General features: G+C 59.4%; 2 protein-coding genes and 1 non-coding gene across 8 annotated transcripts; 1 reads left to right on the top strand and 2 right to left on the bottom strand.

The window, feature by feature from the left end:
* Positions 1-28: 28 nt before the first annotated feature.
* On the bottom strand, positions 29-4,495 carry B4GAT1 (beta-1,4-glucuronyltransferase 1). Of its 2 annotated transcripts, XM_073351639.1 has the most exons (3): positions 3,249-4,495; positions 1,303-1,401; positions 1,008-1,092 (listed from the first exon to the last, which is right to left on the bottom strand). In XM_073351639.1, the coding sequence occupies exons 1-2, from the start codon at positions 4,329-4,331 to the stop codon at positions 1,348-1,350; spliced, it is 1,137 nt and encodes a 378-aa protein (XP_073207740.1). In that variant the 5' UTR covers positions 4,332-4,495; the 3' UTR covers positions 1,008-1,092; positions 1,303-1,347. The 2 variants fall into 2 exon arrangements, with proteins under 2 accessions (XP_073207739.1, XP_073207740.1); XM_073351638.1 differs by lacking the exon at positions 1,303-1,401 and having other exon boundaries at positions 29-1,092; positions 3,249-4,488.
* A 296-nt stretch (positions 4,496-4,791) lies between these two features.
* TRNAS-GCU (transfer RNA serine (anticodon GCU)) lies at positions 4,792-4,873 on the top strand. The gene has a single exon. It is a non-coding gene; the product is annotated as a tRNA-Ser (tRNA).
* A 4,138-nt stretch (positions 4,874-9,011) lies between these two features.
* On the bottom strand, positions 9,012-20,866 carry SLC29A2 (solute carrier family 29 member 2). 5 transcript variants are annotated; one of them, XM_073351631.1, is made up of 14 exons: positions 20,847-20,866; positions 17,828-18,098; positions 14,867-14,975; positions 13,669-13,750; positions 13,207-13,397; positions 12,562-12,701; positions 12,005-12,139; positions 11,689-11,807; positions 11,256-11,340; positions 10,634-10,854; positions 10,315-10,420; positions 10,046-10,131; positions 9,610-9,809; positions 9,012-9,216 (listed from the first exon to the last, which is right to left on the bottom strand). In XM_073351631.1, the coding sequence occupies exons 3-14, from the start codon at positions 14,893-14,895 to the stop codon at positions 9,105-9,107; spliced, it is 1,506 nt and encodes a 501-aa protein (XP_073207732.1). In that variant the 5' UTR covers positions 14,896-14,975; positions 17,828-18,098; positions 20,847-20,866; the 3' UTR covers positions 9,012-9,104. The 5 variants fall into 5 exon arrangements, with proteins under 5 accessions (XP_073207732.1, XP_073207733.1, XP_073207731.1 ...); XM_073351632.1 differs by lacking the exon at positions 20,847-20,866 and adding an exon at positions 19,304-19,407; XM_073351630.1 differs by lacking the exon at positions 20,847-20,866 and adding an exon at positions 18,634-19,038.
* Positions 20,867-21,647: the final 781 nt, after the last annotated feature.

Below are 21,647 nucleotides of genomic sequence, written 5' to 3'. Positions count from 1 at the left end.
AGAAAGGACCCACAGCAGGACACAGCCATGAGGAGATGCCCCTGGCCTCCACATACTTTATTGTTCTAAGGCTTGCACTCAGGGGGATTGAATGCCAGGCCATTTCCTACAGTGGGGTAAGAGCACTCTGCCAGCCCCATCCAAGCAGCATTGAGCATCTTCATAAATTAAGCCTCATGCCCCCTGCCCTCAGGAGGTAGGTCAGTGCGTTAATTTCCATTTTACAAAAAGGGGAAAGATGAGCTGCAGAAAGGGGAGGGGACTTGGTGGAGGGCAAATAGAATCAGTGACAAAACTGGGAACAGAACCCAGGAGTCCCGACTTTCAGCCCCTCATTCTTTAACCACTAGGGCCTACTCTCCATTCAGAGATAGGGAAAGATCCCACAAGTCCTGACTCCCCACCCCCCTTCTCTAATCCCTATACTAGCTCCCACCCCACAGCCACCTACAGAAAGGGAGAGGGGGATGCTGAGTCCAGAACAGCCCCTTTCTCCCTGCTCAAGAAGGGAAAGAATCATAACAAGGGAGCTGCTGAGGGAGGAAACAGCTGTCCTCTGCCCACACATGCCGGAGCGGGAGGTCCTCTGTTCTGACAGCCTGCTGTTCAATGGGAAATTGGGGAGGAGAATGCTGAAGTATATTGGGGGAGGAGATACAGGAATCCATGACCCCAGCAACAGGTTGGGGCAGGTGAAGGATCCAGTGTGATGTAGCTGGAAAGATTCCCCCCTAGCTATAAACCTCTGTCCGATGTGGGGGTTAATGACTCAATGGAAAGGGGGGGCGTTGTAGGCCCAGATTGGGCAGGGCCCCCTAAAAACACTATGACACCAAAGCTACAGATGAAGGGTCATGGGGAAGGCAGGTCTGAGGAGCTGTGCCAGAGATGGCAGGACCATCAGCAGCGGTGCATTGAGCTAGGGTACTTCAGCTTCAGCTCCTGCTTGAACTGGCGGAAGAGCACCTTATTGCGCTGATTCTCGGCATCCTTCTGTGCATGGAACTCGCTCGGCACCTTGAAGCCCTTGTGCACCAGGAAAGCATTGTTCAGTACTGAGAAACTGTACCCGGCCACATGGAGCTCACATGCCTGTGAAAGGGGACAGGAGAGCTGTGAAGGAGAGACCAGGGTAATCCCCATCCCCACCAGACTCTGAAATCTGTTACATTGAGGGCTGAAAAGCAGCCATCTCTAGAGTGGAGTGCAGGGGCTATTTATACTGGGATCATTCTCCTGGGACTAAGATGCAGCCACCTCGGGGGTGAGGCACTGGAGCTGTTTTATACAAGGATCCCTCACCCAGAGCTCGGATACAGTGTGGGATGTGGGGGCTATTTCACAGCTTCACAGAGCACTACAGTTCAGCACAGGAAGTGGAAATTCTCCACTGGATGGAAACTGTAGGAAAAGGGACAAATGGTTGTTAGTAAGCACAAGGGGCCAAGGCTCATTTTACATCTCACTGGACAGATCGCACTTCAGGGTGTACAGCAACCCCGGTGCAGCCCTGGCATTGGGAACAGTACTGACTGTAAGGTGAAAGCACCTCTTACTGAACCCCCCACCCTGCTTCCTGCAGCACATTGCCCCCTACATTGTGCTGTTTCTCCCCCCAGCCAGTAAATACCCATGACCTAGGGCTGGATCAGGGCCAAAGCCCCCTTGCCAGGAAGGAAATATTCACTTCTTACACCTTGCCCAGGTGTCTCACAGGGCCATGTTTGCGCAGGGCCGGTGTAACCACTAGGCGAACTACACGGCTGCCTAGGGCGCCAAGATATGGGGGCACCAAAAAGCGGTACCCCAAAATATTTTTTTACACTATTGCTTAGGGGCAGGTACCTGTCAGTCTCCAACGCTCGGGCCGTGCCAGGGCCAGCAGCCTCTTCACCTTGGAGTCTCCGCTGCTTGCCCGGCGGCCACTCCTCCTCTCAGGCTCCCCAGCCACTGCTGCCGCGGCCGCCCAGAAGGACGTGGGCGGGGGGCTTCGCCACGGAGGAGGCGCAAGGGGCTGGGCTCGGCTGGGGCCCTGCACCTGCCAGCCGAGAGCAGCAGGAACCGGGTGCCGCTCGGGGGGAGCCAGGTGGTCTGAGCCCAGGGCTGTGGCAGCCTCCACAGCAGCAGGGGCATGCAGGGAGCGTAGGCGCCCTGGGCTCGGGCCGCCTGGCTCCCCCCAGGTGGCACCCGGTTCCTGCTGGTCTCGGCCAGCAGGTGCGGAGCCCCAGCTGAGCCCAGTCCCTTGCATCTCCTCTGCGGCAGTGCCCCCCGCTCGCGTCCTCCTGGGCGGCCTGAGAGGAGGAGTGGCCCCCAGGCAAGCAGGCGAGACTCTGAGGTGAAGAGGCTGCTGGCCCTGGCGCGGCCTGAGCGCTGGAGACTGACAGATACCTGCCCCTGCCCCATCCCGGTACCGCCTGCCCCCCAGCCCAGTGAGCGTTACCTGCCCCACCAGCTTCAGTGCCCTGCCCCATACTGTCAGCCACCCCAAGCTCACTGTGACACCAGCACCCCTTGGCAAAGGGCCCCGTGATCTTCACAAACAGCTGTCACCGCAGGCCTGACAAACTCACTGCACCCCACATGTGTCTTACAGGGCACTTACCCACAAAGAGGAACGTGGAAGGGATCTACACAAAGCTGGTAACTTGTCAAGAGTGAGAATCTTTGTGAGATGTGTGCATGGGTAATATTGAAGGAATAATGTATTTACCTTAAAAGTCTGCTTTACAGACTTGGAGTAGAAATTAGTCACCAGGAGATAATGGCCCTTTGGGGCAAGGGGGATTTGTCACCCTGTCTAACGTGGCTGGCAAGGCTCAATTGTTTAGCTTTGCACAATAGTAAGACTTTGAATGGGACACCACCAGAGGCAATGGCAAACAATTGAAACACCTTAAAGGTAAAAAAGAAACATTACAACAGCCGTTACCCCGTTCTGACAGGCTGTTTATAATGCTAAGTTTACTAGTTTTTGGAGGTTGTCGGGGGTGGGGGGGTGTGCAAGGTGGAAGTTTTGCCTAGGGCTCAAAAGATCCTTGCAGCAGCCCTGTGTTCGGGTGCCCTCTATGAGGCTCAGTGAGCATAACCTGAAGTGCCTAGTGATCAGGAGAGCACCTGGCTGAGACTTCCCAGACTTGTTTCACCCACAGGTCAAGGACACCCTGCTCCATCTCTTGGGGTGGCTGGGTGTATATCTGGGGCTGGCTCCCATGGCACAAATGCCTCCCCATGCCCGGTGAAGCAGGTACCTGGCTGATGCGGTTGAACCCATACTGCTTGAATCTTTCATCATAGGGTGGCACAGAGTTGGCACTGATGTAGAAGGGCTCCCAGGGGTCCCTCCACTCCACGGTGTAGGCAATGTTCAGGGAACTGCCTGGAGGCAGATTCAGCCAGCGTGAGTAGTTGGTCGGGGCCTGGCAGCGTGGGCAGAGCTCCTCGTAGAACGGCCGGATCTCCCCCACCTGATACAGCTGCAGCAGCTCGGCCTTGGCACCTGGGAGGCGCCGGGTGTGCCGGATCTCAAAGGCGGGCACCACGAAGACGCCGGGTGGCCCCTCAGCACCCAAGGTTGCAGCTAGCGCCAGGAAGTCCTCACGCAACCCCTCGCTGGGCAGCATGTCCACGTCCAGCACGAGCGTGTAGTGCCCCGTGGCCGCCCCCCGCGCCACATTGCGCAGCAGGTTGTTGGGGTATGAGGCGTTGGCGCCCAGGGCGTAGTTACGCCGGCCCGCCCCGGCCCGGGCCAGCTTGGCGAAGACATCCCCACAGGCCTTGAGCCGGGCAAACTCCGCCCGGTCCTCTAGCTCGGGGAAGGCGGCCAGGTCCCCCGAGTGGCACACCAGGTGGGCCCTCACCAGCTGCCGCACTGGCCCGCACAGCGCCCCCAGGGCGTAGAGCATCAGCGTGGCCAGCCGCACCTCGGCGGGGCCCGGCGCAAAAAGCGCCACGGAGACCGGGCCCTGCCAGCGCCCCACCAGCTCCTGCAGCTGGTGCAGGTTGCTCAGGCTGGTGTGGGTGGCGAGCACCAGGTCGGGCGCCCGCCCCGCCCGCTCCGGGGGCCCCAGCATGTCCGTGTAGATCCGGTACTGCCCGCTGGCATCCAGCCGCCCGCCGCTGGCCAGGGCGCGCTTCAGCTGCCCCTTCTGCTGCTCGCTGGGCCGGCCGGGCGCCTCGCCCCGGCGCCCCCCGAACAGCTCCGAGTAGCGGGAGCGCTGCTGGCGGCCGTGGAGCCCCGAGAGCAGGGACAGGTAGAGCAGCTGCAGCAGGGCCGCCAGCGCCAGCGCCCACAGCAGCGCCTTGAAGAAGGAGCATCTGGCGGGGCCCTGCATCCCCGCTCAGGCCCGGCGCGCCGCGCCCATGCTCGCCAGGGGGGACCGGCGCAGGCAGCTGCAGCTCCCGGCCCTTCCATGCAGCCAGCCGGGGGCCGGGAATGGAGGCGCCCGTCGCTGCGGCAGCGCGCCACCTACCCTAGGGAGGAGCCACTGCAGGCCGGCTCGCCACCGCGCCCCGCCCGCCGGGGACAGGGGGCGCCGGGGGAGTGTCGGGGGAGGGGGGGGGGGTTTCTGACCATTGCACGGGACTGGCTCGCGCGCCTCCGGCTGCATCCGGGCCGGGCTCAGATGGGGCAAGGGGCGGACAGGGAGGGGGAGGGTGTCCGGGCAAGGGGATGTGTGCAAAAGGCAGCGCAGGGGGAATCAACCCCTCTGCACACAGACCCTCCGCGTCCCGCGCACTCTTGGCCCCGCTCACACAGTCTCAGGGGTATGGCTGGGATGGCAAGAGAAACCAGACGAGGTGGCCGAGTGGTTAAGGCGATGGACTGCTAATCCATTGTGCTCTGCACGCGTGGGTTCGAATCCCACCCTCGTCGCTCTCTTTTTGGGAAGAAGGTTCAACGTGCATTATTTTCTGGACTGATTCTGGAAGAAAGAGGGTGGGGGATGTTCGCCGCCTTACGGGTATGAGAGCTGCGTCTGCTGTTCAACTTGTCTCATTCTTCCTCCATTCATGCAATAAAGTCTCCTCTCAGCCCCTGGGGTTAAAGCTGGCGGGGAGGGGTGTGCAATAAAATTCCCCCCTCAGTATCAGGGGCCCCAACAGGTGCATTTGGGGTGGGTGAAATGACACACTGGAACCCAGATAGCCCACAGTAGATCGAATGGGTGCGGGGGTCTATTGGGCGGGCGGCTGGGAATTGTATTAGACTCCCCAATACACTGCCCTAGGACTATGAAAGCGAGCTATCCGTGGGGTGCAGGTAGGGCAGCCAACAACCCCTGCCTAGACGAAGGCAGAGGGCAGGGGATCTGTCACTCACCGGAGGGGCCGAATGGGAGACCTCTGGATGGGATGGATGGTCCTCCTCATTCGGGCATAAGTGGGGCCTCGCTGTGTCCTCCCCCTTGAAAGATGTGGAAACTGAGGCAGAGAGCTGGGGAGGAACACACCCAGACAATCAGTGGCTGAAGGGGGACTGGTTTCAGAGTAGCAGCCGTGTTAGTCTGTATTCGCAAAAAGAAAAGGAGGACTTGTGGCACCTTAGAGACTAACCAATTTATTTGAGCATGAGCTTTCGTGAGCTACAGCTCACTTCATCGGATGCATACTGTGGAAACGGCAGAAGACATTATATACACAGAGACCATGAAACAATACCTCCTCCCACCCCACTCTCCTGCTGGTAATAGCAGATCATCTAGTCTGAACTGCTGTATGGTCCAGGCCAGAGACTGCCACTGGTACCCCTGCACTGAGCCCGGTCACTTGGGTTTGATTACAGCATCTTCCCCCAAGGCAGCCAGGCTGGATTTGAAGACCCCAAGAGATGGAGAATCCACCACTTCCCTTGGCAGTTTGTGCTGCTGGTTAATCACCTGTTCTGTTAAAAACGGGTGCCTTATTTCTCCTTGGAACTCGTCTGGCTTCAGTTGTCACCTCTTGGTTCTTGTTTTGCCTTACTCCGCTAGCTTAAAGAGCCTGTCAGTATTCAGTGTCTTCTCCCCATGAAGGTACTTAGACACCTAGATCAAGCCACCTCCTCATCTTCTCTTTGAGAAGCTAAATGGACTGAGCTCCTTTGTCTCTTGCTACAGCATTTTTCCCATTCATTTGTTTGGCTCTTTCTGCAACCTCTCCAATTTTTCAACAGCTTTTTTATAAATGCAGCCCCCAGAGCTCTGTTAGGTCAAAGAGCCGGTGAGTACTTGGCCTTTTGTCCCCAGAAACGTATACAGAGACTGTAATCCAGTCACCTCTCCTTTTTGGTAAGATGAACCGATAAAGCTTTTTAAGTCTCTCTCTCTCTCTCTCTCTAATGATTTTGCACACCCCGGGGTGACGTCCATCTAATTTTCTAGTGGAGACCAGCCCTTAGCATAAACCAAGCCCAAGACACCAGCCAGGCATCTATAAAATTGATTCTCCAAACCATCTTCAACCACTGGCAGAGCCTGTCCAGCATCTTGTCTCCAATTGTGGCTGATCTCTGATGCTTCAGAGGAAGGGGGCAGGGGGGAATTATGCGTCAGGGAAAAAAAATTCCCTTCCTGACACCTGCAGGGGGTCAGCCGAAGCCCACAAGTATAATTTGATTAGGCAGTGTCAGGGCTGTGGGTCTAGGGAACCATGTGGGTGACTGGGCTGAGGTCTCTGACTGGAGCTGACTAGAGACAGAACTGCTCCTTAGGATCTGGTTTATGGGACTCCTGGTAGGAGGGATTACCTTGAGGGCTAGCTAACCCTTCCACTAGATGGCAGGTACGTATAATGTAAATAACTCACATGGAACAGTCCTAGATCTGCATGGCTCAGCTACCTGCTCCTACCTAGCGTAGGGGGTGGGGGCAGCAGTGGTACTGGGAGAAGGGGGAGATTTTTACACACACACACACCCTGTCCCCTGCAGTAGTTTAGGCAAAACCAGCAAAGCAGTGCACAGGATGGCACATATCCACACCCAGCCCCACATTGCTATGGGATGGGGACTGTGAGCCTACAGAATACCTGCCCGCTTAGCCTTGGTTTCCCAGTTCCACCACCCCACAATTGCTCTCAGCGGTAAATGGGGAGTTAACCCACAGAGGCCAAGACAAAGCCTTTTAAAAAAACCTCATCACTTTTATTGAAAAAAAAATCAAACTTATTAAAAAGAGCAAAAAGCAGCCTATGAAATACAGTAAAACAGCCACCCCAGCCCCACACACACACAATAAAGCCAAAGGGGAAAAATGCCGCCATATCCTTCTCTCTCACAGGGATTTCTATTGCACCTGCCACCATGGTATCTGGGCACATCACAAAATGAACTGAATATACCCTCGTGCCCCAGGGAGGGCAGGGCAGTGCTAATATCTCCATTGTACAGATGGGGAAATTGAGGCACAGAGGCTAAGGGACATGCAGGGAATACAGGGCACAGCAGGGAACCAAACCCAGGTCTGCTGAGTCACCAGACCTGCCCATGAGCCACCCTTGAGCTCTTCCAGTAGCACAAAGCTGCCTGCTAGCAGCTGGGCCATGGCTACTGATGCCTGCTGGAGGAATCACTCCTTTGGCTCGGGAGGTCCAAGGTTCGGATCCAAAAGGGGGCGAATCTAACTACCATAAAGTCCTAAAGGTGCAGAGAAGAATCTGGGGGAAGACACAAAGGGGCAGAGGTTCCAGTGGAGAAATTAAACCTTTATGCACCAGAAAGATAACAACAAAAGAGGTTTCTTTCCCTTCTTTGGACGCTGCAGCAGGCAGTGCCCCAGGGCGCTGCCAGGAGGGGATGTGCCAGTCCTGGGGTGCTCATGGAGACCTGGCTGGCAGGCTGAAGAACTGGGACCAGCAGGGGTTGGGAGGGAAGTCCCTTATCCAGGCCATGAGATTATTGTCCTTCAGCACCTTCCACTAAGGGACTCCAAAGTGCTTTACAAACGCAGATTACTCTGTATGTCGGTTTCCCCTGATGTGACCAGCTCTCAGCCCCTCCCTGAGCCCAGAGTAGAACCCAAGAGTCCTGGGTCTCAGCCACACCTACTCTACTATTATTTATCTAGCACCTAAGGCAGGGGGGTTCTCAAACTGGAGGTCGTCGTGAGGTTATTACATGGGGGGTCATGAGCTCTCAACCTCCACCCCCAAACCTCTAGTATTTATAATAGTGTTAAATACACAAAAAAGTGTTTTTAATTTCTAAGGGGGGTTCGCACTCAGAAGCTTGCTGTGTGAAAGAGGTGACCAGGACGGAAGTTTGAGAACCACTGACCTAAAGCATAGTAGGCACTTTAGAGCCCAGACAAGACCTTGCTCCAAAGAGTTTACAATCAACTGGCCAGCATGTGCCTCCCAGAGCTGGGGACAGAACCCAGGTGTCCTTGCTCCCATCTCCTGTCCTACCCATTAGGCAATATTCCCTCTAAAGGCATTTGCCAGTCAGGAGCCAAGACCCTTATGGGGGTCAGGAGAGAGGGGATATTTAACCCTTTAGAGCCCAGCCAGCAGTCTGGCTTGGATGTGCATTTCTGCAGCAGATGCAAAGCCCCAGCAACCCTTGGGGTCCTCTCCTTCCTCAACCCCAGGGTGAAGGGGCAGGAGTTGGAGACAGAACCCAGGAGTCCTGGGCTCTAACTGAATCTCCAGGCAAAGTGGTATGCAATGGTGTCCCTTTGTGTAACCCATGACACCTCATGGGCTCAGGCCCCCAACTTGGGCTCAGGAGCCAGCCAAAATCAGCCCAGGAGCCCCACAAATAAATACATTAAAAACCCAGATATCTCTTTACATTAACCCTTTCCTCCCCCTCCACACCATTCTATAGACATTCCCTTTGCTGGAATTCCTATGGAATGGTGGTGGGGGGCAACCCCTGATGGGGTATCTGCCTTGCAACAGGAGACTTGGGGGGATGGGGGGGGGAGACAGGATACTAATCTTTACACCCACCAGGCTGAGATGATGCCCATGGAAGGAAAGGGGGAAGTCAAGAGGTACCAGCCCCCCTCCTATGCAAAGCCCCCCTGTCCCTCCTATTCCAAGCCCCCCAGTTTGATGGGGTGCACTCAGACGAGCCGCTGGTGATGGTGGATGCTGCAGAAAGATGAGGGGATGGATCTGAGGGCTCACAGCAGGGCCTTGAGGAGGAAGGAGAGCCCCGCCCCACACGACAGCCCTAGTGCCAGGAAGAAGGTCATGATGGCTCCAGCCAGCTCGCTCTCCTGCGGCAGCACCTGCCTATGGGGCGAGAGAGGACACAGCTGAGAACCACACACCACTCCCCAACATGCAGAGAAACCCAGCACTGAGACGCAGCCACTTCTCGGGTGGGCTGTGAGAGCTGTTTACATCAGGATCCCTCTCCTTGAGCTGAGATGCCACTCTGACCGCGCTGGGAGAGCGCCCCCTACAGACCTCCCCCTGCAGTGCAGCACAGCACCCCTCTAAACAACACTGGGGCATTGGGCTCAGCACCGACTGCGAGGGGAGAGCACCCCCTAGAAACCTTCCCCACCCTGTTTCCTGCAGTTCAGAAAAGCGCCCCCTCGCAGCACACTGGGGCATTGCGCTCAGCACTGACTGCGCTGGGAGAGCGCCCCCTACTGAGCCCCGACCCTGGGCAGCACTCACTTGGGGGCGAGGCACATGGTGAGCGAGACGAAGTAGCCATTGGAGAGGGAGAAAGGCAGCATGAAGAGGATGAACCAGGCATCCTGGTGGAAGAGCACGGGCAGGCGGGTGCGGGGCTCGGCCTGGCACAGCATCAGCAGAGGCACAAACAGGAAGCGCAGGCCCACCAGCAGGGGGAGTAGCCATAGCCTCTTCTCTGGCTGGAGAGCAGCAAGGGGGGGGGGGGGGAGTCAGAGTGGGAGGGAAACCTGGCAATCATGGGCTAATCTCCCCCATGCAGACCCAGTGCAGGATTGTGCCCCCCCAATGTCACCCACTCCATTAAGCCCTCCCTTTGCCCCAAAGGTTCACCGCCGATGGAGGCTGCCGATTCCCCCCCCCCACCCCTGCCAATGAGTGCAGAGCTTGGCCAGGGGCTGGGTGTCCCCCCACTCACCCAGAGGCAGCATGAGGTGACGCTGCGGCCCATCCAGTCCATCACGTTGAACAACAAGAAGCAGCAGACAGGGGTGAAGAACTCACCTGCGTGAAGGGGGGAAGAGTTGGGGAACAGGACATGAGGCTTTCATCTCTAGGGAGCGCCTGCTCCAGCCCAGCCCTGGGGCATCAAATCACAGCACCACCCAGAGCCAGGGATTCACGCCAGGAGTGCTGGCTCCCAGCCCCCCCATGTTCTGACCGTGAGACCCCACTCCCTATACTCACTCCACTTCCTGCTCTCCGAGGTGCTGGTGACGGTAGCAGTGATGGCAGGGAACACGGACAGGGTGACAGTGAAAACCATGACAATGCAGAGTGCCAGCAGCCAGATCTGCAGGGGGGTGGGAAGACAGTCAGAGCCAGCTGGGCCCCACCCCCAATAGCTCCAGAACCCCTCAATGAGACGCAGCTGCCTGCAGGGGGTAAGGCAGGGGCGGTTTACCCAGGGATCCCTTGCCTGGCACTGAGATGCAGCTACCTCTGGGATGGGGCATTGGGGCTGTTTATAGGGTACCACAGGGACTCTTCCCCCAATCCCCCTTACCTTTCGGAGCACACCGAACACCGACGGTCTCTCTGGTCCCGGCCCCCTGTTCTGGGAATTGGCGGCAGTCCCATTGTGCAGGGCGAAGGCTCCCTTCCCGGAGCTCTCCACGCTGATCTCTTCCAATGTCCTGAACGTCCCGTTAACCATTCCCACCATTGGCTTCTCCGGGCCCTGCGGCTCCTCCCCAGGCCTCTCCAACTGGTCCCCACTCTGTTCCTCTGGGGACACAGGGAAGAGAGGCAGTGTACAGAGATCCCAGAGGTCTTCAGCTAGCCTGGGCATAGCGAGGGGTTTGGACACCACCCTTTGCAGCACGAGAGCGTATGATAAAGTGCCTGGGTGTACCAGGGGGTGTGACACCCCATACGGCGTGCAACAGGGTCTGTGTGCAAGGTGTCAGCACAGAACGTGGGCACATGAGGAGCCGGGGCAAGGCGGGTGAGCACAGCACGTGGGCACATGAGGAGCCGGGGCAAGGCGGGTGAGCACAGCACGTGGGTGTGAGCGGCCTCACCTGCCCACTCGCACCCTGCCCCCCAATGAGCCCTCTCCCAAGCTGCGGGCAGCGAGGTGTCCCCCTGCTGCAAAGGGCCCTACAGCTCCCCAGGGCCTAGCGTACCAGGGCCCAGCAGCCCAGCCTTGGTCTCCAACTCATTGCGTGGGTCACGCTGCCAACTCCGCTCCATGTAGTGACGGAAGAAAGCCTGCAGGGGGCGACAGGACAGGAGCAGGTCTGTGGAAGGGGCACACATCTGACCCCAGGGCACCACACCCATGTCCCTACAATCCCCCCATTGCTAATACACAACCCCCCGGCTGTTACACACTGCCCCCCACTCCCCCAACAGCCCCATCCCAAAGCCCTAACCTCCCCCACATGGGTCCAGCCAGCTAGGGACACTGCTGGGACACTGCTTTTATAAGTCCCCAACCCCCTGGGGCCTGGCACACCCACACCCACTGCTTGCATCCCCAGCCGGCTTGGAGCCAGCGCCCCCCAGAGGGGAAAGTCCCTATGCCACATTCCCCGCCCCGGCGGTGCAGCATCTCACCATACGGGGCAGCATCAGATAGCAGACAATGGAGATCAGGGTCCCGACACAGGGGGTGATGAAGTAGCTCAGGGCAGACGTCTGCGCATCCACACCACCTGAAACAGCCAGCACAGCACCTGGAGCAAGAGCGCGCAGACAGCATGATGGGGCGCTGAGCCCAATGTCCCACTGCAGCACTAGGGGGCGCTGTGCTGCAGGGAGGGAGGACTCAGTAGGGGGCGCTCTCCCCTCACACTCAGTGCTAGGGCTGGGGCTCAGTTGGGGAGCAGGAGAGGGGCTGCGGGGTGGCGAGGCGGATCCCCGTCATACTCACTAGCCATGGAAAGCAGCATGGCACTGGCGGCGAAGGTCCCGGCCATGCCCTGGCCGCTCAGGAAGCGTGTGCTGTAGCCCTGGGGCAGGGTGCCCAGCTGCCCGAACAGGCTGCCTTGCAGGACGGCGCAGAAGGCTAGGTAGAGACACAGTGGGTCAGAACTGCCCCCACGGCCCCGGGGACCCCCAGTGCCATGGGAGGAGGAGGCGGGAATACTGAGCCCAGCCCCCTCCCTGCCAATCCCCTGGGAGTTAACCCTTAGCTTCCCCCCCCACACAAAAAATACACCATGCCCTCGCTGCCCCCTCCCCCACACCATCATCAGTCGCATCTCCCACGTGGGTGCACAACCCCATCATGGACCCCCCTAGCTCCCTTTTGGCTCCAATCCCCCTGCATTCAGTGGGCTGTGAGTCACTGTATTTGGCCCCATAGGGGCACAATGGAAGGAGAAGCTTTGCAGACCCGCTCCCCACCCTCCCAAGCCAACCAGCCCCTCAGCCTTGGGGCTCCGGAGAGGGGAAAGCCCCTGTGTCCCATTCCCCGCCTCCACTCACAGTTAATGAACCACACAGAGCCTATGGTGATGGAGAAGAAGCTGTGGGGGGGCATTTCCACCCTGACCAGCACGGCTGTGAGGATGAAGAGGAGGAGGATGCCACTCATGCTGCCGAGGACCCGCACCTTGTCCGGGATGCTGCGGTGGGAGGGGGAGCAGGTCAGAGCCCCAGGGGTCTCACCCATCACTCCGGGGCTGACTCAATGTTGGGCCGCTGGTGCCTTGTCGCCCCATCAGCCCTGACTGCAGGGGGGCCAGCTCAACGAGACCACAGGGGTGTGTGGGAGGGAGAGGGACCCTCTGGCTTCCCTGCTAGCCCCTGCGGTGGGGATGGGGCACTGGTGCTGTTTATAAAGGGACCCCACCCATCCCGGTGCTGAGGTTGTCAGGATTAGAAGCCCCTGGAACTGCAGGGGGCTGCGGGTCAGAGCTAGGGGTGAGTGGGGGAGCCTGAGGCTGGGATCGCAAGGGGCTGGAGTCAGGACTGAGAGGCACCGGCAGAGCTGGGAGGAGGGGGAACCCCGGGCTGGGGTCAGGACTGAGATGCCCCGGCAGAGCTGGGGGGTAGGGACGAGCCCCGGGCTGGGATCGCAGGGGGCTGGGATCAGGACTGAGAAGCCCTGGCAGGACCAAGGTCTCTCACCATTGGTAGAGGAAGGAGTTGAGCAGGGTGAAGAGAAGCAGCGGAAGCTGGGAGAGCAGCGTGAGCCAGTTGTTGAAGTCAAAGTCATCCCGGGCTGGGGCTGGCTGCGTCCCAGAGCTGTTCCCCCAAGAGCTGTTCCCACCCGGGCCCACGGACAAGCTGGTCCCCACAATTAGCCGGGCCTGGAAATACTGTGGGGTAGAGACGAGGTGAGATGGGGCTGCAGCCCTGCTGCCCACACAGCCCCAGGGGCACCTCCCACACTGAGCCACCCTCCCCTAAGCCCCGGCAAAGACCCCCACATGCAGGGCTGCACACCTGTCCCCCCAATGCTCCCCCTCCCTTAGCCCAGCACCCCACTTCCCCTCCTCCTCCCCGCAGCACTGTACCTGCCCCTTGCCTACACCAGCCCCCTCAGCCCCTCCCATCCCCCCAGAGCTCCATGGCACTCAGGGTCGGTACCGGGATGGCCGTGATGAAGAAGTTCCAGGGCAGGAGGGTGCCCAGACCCAGGATGAAGATGATGATTCCTACAGCATGAAACCTGGGGGAAGAGACACCATCACCATGGGAACAAGGCCTTCCCCCTCTAGGGGGCACTGGCTCTGACCCCGCCCCAGGCTGGTGGGGGACTGGCATCTGGGGCATTTCCCTTCTGTGGGCACAGAGAGGGACTCAGTCTTGGTGGCACGTTCAGTCCCCGGTCAGCCAGCTGGGGCTCCCTCCTGAGGGACTGGGCTGAGCCCAGCAAACTTGCCTCAGGTGGGGCCCCGATTGGGGATGGTTTCCATTTAGGACCCAGCTATGTGGGGTGCAGGGACTAGAATCCTCATGGACCTCCCTGCTCCAATCCAGGCTACCAAGCCAGGCACCCTCCCCGCCTGCCACCACCCTCTTTCCTGGCTCTGCTGCTCATACCTGGACAGGTAAATCTCTTTCCCAACTCAGAGATCTGCAATTCTCCACCCACTCCTCCCCCAAGCTGCCCCCAGAGTGGGATGGGGTGGGGACTGCACACTGCCTTACGTCCGAGCCAGGGATAGAACCCAGAGTCCCCTGGCTGCCAGCTCTCCCCTCCTCCGCCTGCCCGCTCTAACCCACCATACCCCACTCCCCTCCCAGAACTGGGGATAGAACCCCGGAGTCCTGGCTCCCAGCCCCCATCTGCTTGAACCACTAACCCCACTCCCCTTGCTCTGCAGTCATTTCTCATTAGCTCCAGGGAGCACTGACTGCATAGCTAATGGGGGTCCCCTCCCTGAGGGCCTGCGGGGATGGGTCAGGGTGGTGGTGTTAGGCATGGTCCGCGGCTCGACCCCTCCTCCCGCCCCCATTATGGGTGGGTTCAGGGAGCACGAGTGCCTTGGTTTGACCAAGGTTTTACCGAGTGGGCAGGGTGGCCACTTATCTCCCACCCTGCTCCTTTACTCCCAGGGTGTCCATGGGGCAGCCCCTTTCCCTCCCCAGCCCACACATGAGTCTGGCACAGAACCCAGGTGTCCTGACTCCCAGCCTCTCTCACCCCTCCCCACCTGAGCCCCACAGGACACAGCCCCTGGGGGATGGTGGTCCCAGAGTACGTCCCCTGCCCAGGCAGAGCTCCACCCCCACACGGAGGGTGCCCAGGGTCTGTTGTTGGCAAAGGGGAGCTGCCACTCACTGGTCCTTGGGCTTGTCCTGTCGAGCCATCTGGGTACTGCGGGGGATGTCTCCGGGCCTTGTGGGGAGGGAGGGGGCAGTGGACAGCCCTGGCTGGTTCCCTGCAGCACCTAGAACAAAAAACTCTTAATAACAGGGAGGGAGCAGCCCTCAACCCACCAAGGGAGCCCTGGGGGATGGAAAAACACAACCCATGGAGGGGGGATGGGCTTAAGGAGAAACCTGCTCATACAGGGGCCTCACAGGGAGGCTCCCAGCTCCGCTGTGGAAGGCAGGTGAAGACAGAGGCCACCTAACCCCAGGAACAGAAAAAACAGCCCTTGGGTACCCACGTTTCCTTCCAAAGCTAGGATAGGCCCCAGGAATATGGACTCCTGTCCCAGCCCCTGTCCCCTCCCAGAGCTGGGATAGAACCCAGGCTCCTGCCCCTAACTCACTAGACCTCACTCTGCTCCTCAAGCTGGGCATAACACCCAGGAGTTCTGGCTCCTGAGTGCCCCCTACTGAGCACCCTGCAGCACAGCACCCCCCAGCTCCGCACTGGGGCATCGAGACCAGCACACACTGTGATGGGAGAACACCCCCTACCAAGCCCCCATGCACTCCTGCGGCACTGCACCCCCAGCAATGCACGGGGGCACTGCATCCAGCAGTGACACCTAGGGGAGAATGCCCCCTACAGAGACCCTGCCCTGTTCTCTGTAGGACAGCGCCCCCTAGTACCAACTAGGGGCATTGGGCCAGCAGTGACTGTGAGGGGGGGGAGGCCAGCGCAGCGCCCCTAGCACCAGGCCTGCTTGTGAGATTCTCCACCGCATCTCAGCGTGGAGCAGGCATATTTTGAGTCAATGGCGAGGGGGGAGTGACTGTCAGTGCCTCCCAGCGCTGGCAGCAGACCCGGCCCAGGCTTTATTCTATACAGAGCTCCCATTACCTGCTGGGAATCGGCAGGGCATGCCGCTGGCAAACAGCCACAAGTCCCTTCCCTAGCCTGAGGGCCCTGCCTTTGCCTGAGGCATCTCAAGCCCGAAGGACGTGTCCCAGCCTTGATTCAGGTTGTGTCTGTGATGGGGATGAGGCTACAAGCTGCTTTCGCAGTTGTCAGTCAGTTGGGGGTGCCTCTAGGTTCCCCTCTGACCAGCTAAAACAAAACATCACTCCAGCCTGCACAATCTAAACTGAGGGTTTTAACAGGAGACTTGTCTGCACTTTGAAATTTACCAAAATCTCTTCGGGACTGCTCAGCCAATGGTCAAATTAAGACATCAGACCGAACCGGAGAATTCCCTAGGCAGGGTTGGGAGCCTGACACTTCCCATTATAGGACGCTATTGTTAAGTGCTTAAAACTTTGCTAGACTTTAACCAGACAGGCTGAAATTTCACACTCATGTCATCAGGCCAAATATTTTGGGAAAATTTCAGCCATAACAGCTCCGCCATCTTCAAGAATGAGGTTAGGGAACAATGTATGGTTTTGCCCATGTTAACTATATATACACATATTTTGGAGACCTTTACTTTGGCTCTAGCATCCCCATGCTTTGCAGCAGGGACTTTATTTGGCAGAGTGGGCTGTCTGCCAGGGCTGTGCCTTTTGCAATCCCCTCGAAAATCCATCTACCCAAATTTGAAAATATTGCAGTTCACATGTGCTCAGTAGAGCCTCCTTAGAGCGTAACTAACATTTCTAAGAATCCATCCTCACTGGGCATGCTCCATCCTCACAGAGGGCTTGAGCATTCTCCCTCCAGCTCAGGTCTATGGGGCAAAACCAGACCTTTTCCAGGCACTGGAACTGAGAGCCTCTCTCTCTTGGGCGGTCAGTGGGTCCCTTACTGGCACCCAGGCAGAGCGGAGGAGTAAATCACCCAATTCAAATACAGAGGGGACAAGATCCAGATCAGGGGGAATGAAAGGAGTAGACTGGGACAAGGAGCTGGAGGATCAGAGGTCTGCGGTGTGGAGATTGGGACTGACTAGGTGAGGCGAATGGGAGTGGGACAGATTGGAGGGGAGGGGACAGAAGGGGTCAAGCTTGAGGAAAAGGGGCAAGAGCCAGGATCACACTCCTCCCTAGAGCTTGGAATAGAACCTGAGATTCCAGGGTCTGCTGACAGCTGAGGAATGGTGAGACAGCTGTGAAATACACTGGCAAAGTATCCCCCCCCCCCCCGGGCCACATAGAAGAGAACAGCTATCAATTACTCAATAAGCTCAAGCGGCAGGGACTCCCTGCTGATGACCCATGTGGGTGTCAATAAGATGCCAAATGATAGAATTGGCATTTTTTAAAAAAACCTAGCCAATTACACAAAAAAAATGGCGTGAAAAGAACATTAGCAAGGTTGGAAGGTCAAGCACTAGGAAGTTCCAGAATTAAGGTTGCCCGTGCAGCCTCAATTCAGCCCCTTGTGCGTATTGGATCTGATAGTCTTTAACCACAGTCTGTTTTTCCACACAAGCCCCTGCTGCATTCAGCACACAGGCCGGACCTGCTCTGGGGATGAATTAGAGGTGTGTGGTGAAGGAGGCTGTTGTTCGTGGGACCCTGCCTCCTTTGTTGTAGCAGCTGGCAGGTGAGCAGTGGAGGAGGCAGGGGGCTGCAGGGAGAGGAAGGAGGGGCTCATTATTCAAGTAGGTGAATGCTGCTGTGGAGCACTGGAGTCTGCCCCTGCCTCTGCCACCGAGTTCCTGCGGGCTGCCGGGCAAGTCACTTCACCCAGACTTTAGTGATTGCTAATTGTGTGTTCCTCATTTTCTGGGTGTCTGACTTGAGAGCTTAGGGTCTGATTTGCAGAAGCGCTGAGAACTCACCGCTGCAATTGAAATCAGTGGGAGCTGGGGTTTGAACATATGTTGTTCTATGTAATGCTAATGGCACTGAAGAAACAGATTGTAGCTGACTCAGTGGGTACCCAAAATTAGTGGATACACTTGACCCTAATCGCTCAGTGCCTCACCTGTAACATGGGGGTAATACCCGCCTCTCGCTTATAGAAGTGTTGAGAAGATAAATTCATCAATATTTGACAAGCTCTCAGATACTCTATTTCTGCACGCCATAGAAAAGCCCAGGAGGAAATCAGCAATTCTCTATTCAGGGCAGGGGCTGGGTGGTGTACCCAGGAAGAAGGCCTGGGCACCCATCGAACAGTGAGGAGGAAACAAAATATTGAAGAGCCGCTTGTTTGACTGGCCAGAGGTCACCTGAGCACTGAATGAAGCAGGGTCCTGTGGAGGAAAATAGCATACCGTCATGAAGTTAAAGCCTGTAACATAATGCAGACACCCAGGAGGGCTGGACGCTTTCACTCATAGGGTTTGTATTACTTTGATGCTGCAAATTGTTAAAGTGATGTACCCCTTGTGTGGCTGCAGCTGTCCTGGCACAGAGGTGCATCTAGCACCCACATGGTGCCCTGTTTTCGAACAATGACATTGATTGAGACTAACCAGGAAGAAAAATACCAGAACTTCCCCCCACCACACTCTCCCAAGTCACCCCCCCATACCATCATGCACACACTCTGTAGCCACACACCAACACCCCCCATATTCACTCTGTACACTGCTATGACACCCCTCATTGCCCCCCAAACCTCCCCACAGGAGGGGAACCGAACCTCCCCGACAATCCAGCCACCCCCCACTGCAGACACCCCCGAAGTCCCAACAGCACACTCCAACTGCCCCCTTTACCACCCCTCTGAGGCACCCCGACAATGCAGACCCCCCCCAAGCCAGTGACCCCCAGCACATCCATTACCCTCTATCTCCGGCTGAAATGCCTCTGCACTCCCTCAAGGGCAAAGGGGAGAGTCCTGCCCCCTTACAAAGCCCCCGAGGTCACACGGGGAACGTGTCTTCCGGCTGCGCCGCAGCGCTGCCCAGTGCGACCACGTGTGAAAACGGAACCGCTACGCTGCAGGGGGCAGCGACCTGGTACCGGGCGGCCAGAGGGGTCGGAACCGGTTTGTTCCCTTCGCCCCAGCCCCGCCAGCGGCCCCGCGGAGCCGGCCGGCCGGACCCCCCAGCATGGGGGGTGGGAGAGGGAAGCAATCAGCCGGGCTGCGGCTCCATGGCCCCAGCTAGCGCAGCCCCGTCTCCGTGCGGCGGCTGGTGTGCGCCGGAAACAGCCCAGCCCAGCCCCGCATCCACTTGCCGCCTCGCCTCGCCCCGCCCCCGGGGTCCCCTAGAGAAGGGTTCGGACCCCAGCGGCCCTTCCCGCCGGCCGGGGATTGGCTGGGCCCTGGCCGGGGCGGGGGTCACTGACACCCCACGGAACACGCAGCGCCGGGGAGCGGAGCAGTTTTAGCCTGGGCTAGCCCCGCCCCCTGGGATCGCCCCCGCCCCGGGAAGGCGCGTTCCAAAGGGTGACGCTGCCCGCGGTAGCACCCCCCCGCCTGGTAAATCTGACACAGCCCGTCCCGACTCACCTGGGCTTAGGGGAGAGGGAGCTGAAGTGGAAGGAAATCGGGTTTAGCGACATGGTCCTCGGATCGGGGGCGGTGAGGTCCCTGCTATGGGGCGCTGCCCCCACCCCGTGCCCGGATCGCAGGGGGGTCCCCGCTCTGGGGCGCTGCCCCCACCCCGTGCCCGAATCGCAGGGAGGTCCCCGCTCTGGGGCGCTGCCGCCACCCCGTGCCCGGATCGCAGGGGGGTCCCCGCTCTGGGGCGCTGCCCCCACCCCGTGCCCGGATCGCAGGGGGGTCCCCGCTCTGGGGCGCTGCCCCCACCCCGTGCCCGAATCGCAGGGAGGTCCCCGCTCTGGGGCGCTGCCGCCACCCCGTGCCCGGATCGCAGGGGGGTCCCCGCTCTGGGGCGCTGCCCCCACCCCGTGCCCGGATCGCAGGGGGGTCCCCGCTCTGGGGCGCTGCCCCCACCCCGTGCCCGAATCGCAGGGAGGTCCCCGCTCTGGGGCGCTGCCGCCACCCCGTGCCCGGATCGCAGGGGGGTCCCCGCTCTGGGGCGCTGCCCCCACCCCGTGCCCGGATCGCAGGGGGGTCCCCGCTCTGGGGCGCTGCCCCCACCCCGTGCCCGAATCGCAGGGAGGTCCCCGCTCTGGGGCGCTGCCGCCACCCCGTGTCTGGATCGCAGGGGGGTCCCCGCTCTGGGGCGCTGCCGTCACCCCGTGCCCGGATCGCAGGGGGGTCCCTGCTCTGGGGCGCTGCCGCCACCCCGTGCCCGGATCGCAGGGGGGTCCCTGCTCTGGGGCGCTGCCGCCACCCCGTGCCCGGATCGCAGGGGGGTCCCCGCTCTGGGGCGCTGCCCCCACCCCGTGCCCGAATCGCAGGGAGGTCCCCGCTCTGGGGCGCTGCCGCCACCCCGTGCCCGGATCGCAGGGGGGTCCCTGCTCTGGGGCGCTGCCGCCACCCCGTGCCCGGATCGCAGGGGGGTCCCCGCTCTGGGGCGCTGCCGCCACCCTGTGCCCGGATCGCAGGGGGGTCCCCGCTCTGGGGCGCTGCCCCCACCCCGTGCCCGGATCGCAGGGGGGTCCCCGCTCTGGGGCGCTGCCCCCACCCCGTGCCCGGATCGCAGGGAGGTCCCCGCTCTGGGGCGCTGCCGCCACCCCGTGCCCGGATCGCAGGGGGGGTCCCTGCTCTGGGGCGCTGCCCCCCATGCCCGGATTGCGGCGGGGCTCCGGGCACCCCCCTGTGGTGCACAGAGAGGCCCTGTTCCCGGGAGGCGGGCAGTGCCAGGCGCTCACTCACCTCCACTTGTTGTTGTTCTTGGTACTTCCCGTTCCCGCCAAAACATGGAAATTTTGACGGGGGGCGGGGCCAGGCTGCATTCTCCAATCACAACCCCCCTACCCCCTCGACCCCTCCTTCTCCAGTCACATCCCACTCCCCTGCAAACCGCTTCCCACTGTAGCTGCCCTGAGCGCCCCGTCCCCAGTCACACACTGCTCCCCCTGGATCCCAGCGGCTCCTGCTGGGACTCTGGGAAAGGGGGTCTCTGCCCTGCTCCACCACTCACCCTGATTGGTGACCTCAGGTAATTTCCTTCCCCTCTCGGTGCCTCAGTTTCCCCCTCCGCTTTTGTCTGTCCGGACTGTGAGCTCTTTGAGGCCAGGACTGTCTCTCCCTGTGTCTCTGTGCTGGGCCCATGGGGCCCCTGGTTCACTCAGCACCCAGCACACTCTTCGCAATGTAGGGCTGGAAGAGACCATGAGAGGTCAGCTAGTCCAGCCCCCTGCACTGCAGCGGGCTCCAGGGAGGTCCCTGATAGATGTTTGTCCAACCAGGTCTTAAAAACCTCCAGTGATGGGGATGCCACAACCTCCTTGGGGGACCTGTTCCGGGGCTTAACTAGCCTTGGGGTTAGCAAGTTTTCCTGAATGTCAAATCTCAATTTCCCTTTCTGCAAACTAAGCTGATTACTTGTCCCATCCTGGTGGTCACAGAGAACAACTGATCACCATCCTCTTTATAACAGCCCTTAGCATAGGTGAACCCCTTTATCTGGTCCCCCTTCCGTTGTCTTTTCTCAAGACTAAACGGGCCCAATTTTTAAAAACTTGCCTCACGGGCCGGGGTTTCTAAACCTCTCATTGTTTCTGTTGCTCTCCTCTGGGCTCTCTCCAATTTGTTCACATCTTTCCTGCTGTGCAGCACCCAGAACTGGACACAGCTCTCCAGCTGAGACCTCCCCAGTGCCCGGCAGAGTGGGGCAGTTACCGCCCGTGTCCTACATACAACACTTCTGTTAATACATCAGTGATGGGGCAACATCCCCGAACACACACCCATGTGGCACAACACAGCCTTGCGGAGGCAC

Source organism: Lepidochelys kempii, chromosome 7 (assembly GCF_965140265.1).
Source record: "Lepidochelys kempii isolate rLepKem1 chromosome 7, rLepKem1.hap2, whole genome shotgun sequence".
In the NCBI taxonomy this organism is placed as follows: Eukaryota; Metazoa; Chordata; order Testudines; family Cheloniidae; genus Lepidochelys; species Lepidochelys kempii.
The sequence above is the reverse complement of the archived record's forward strand: the minus strand, read 5'-3'. Positions and strand labels throughout refer to the sequence as shown.

Excerpts from the sequence above, each read along its gene's own strand:
- SLC29A2 (XM_073351631.1), bottom strand. The coding sequence starts at position 14,895 with ATGGCTCGACAGGACAAGCCCAAGGACCA. Across the intron at positions 10,421-10,633 it reads TGTTCGGTGTGCTCCGAAAG|ATCTGGCTGCTGGCACTCTG; the intron begins GTAAGGGGGATT and ends ACCCCCCTGCAG. Across the intron at positions 10,132-10,314 it reads CTCGGAGAGCAGGAAGTGGA|GTGAGTTCTTCACCCCTGTC; the intron begins GTGAGTATAGGG and ends CCCTTCACGCAG.
- B4GAT1 (XM_073351638.1), bottom strand. The coding sequence starts at position 4,331 with ATGCAGGGCCCCGCCAGATGCTCCTTCTTCAAGGCGCTGCTGTGGGCG. Across the intron at positions 1,093-3,248 it reads GGTTCAACCGCATCAGCCAG|GCATGTGAGCTCCATGTGGC; the intron begins GTACCTGCTTCA and ends CCCCTTTCACAG.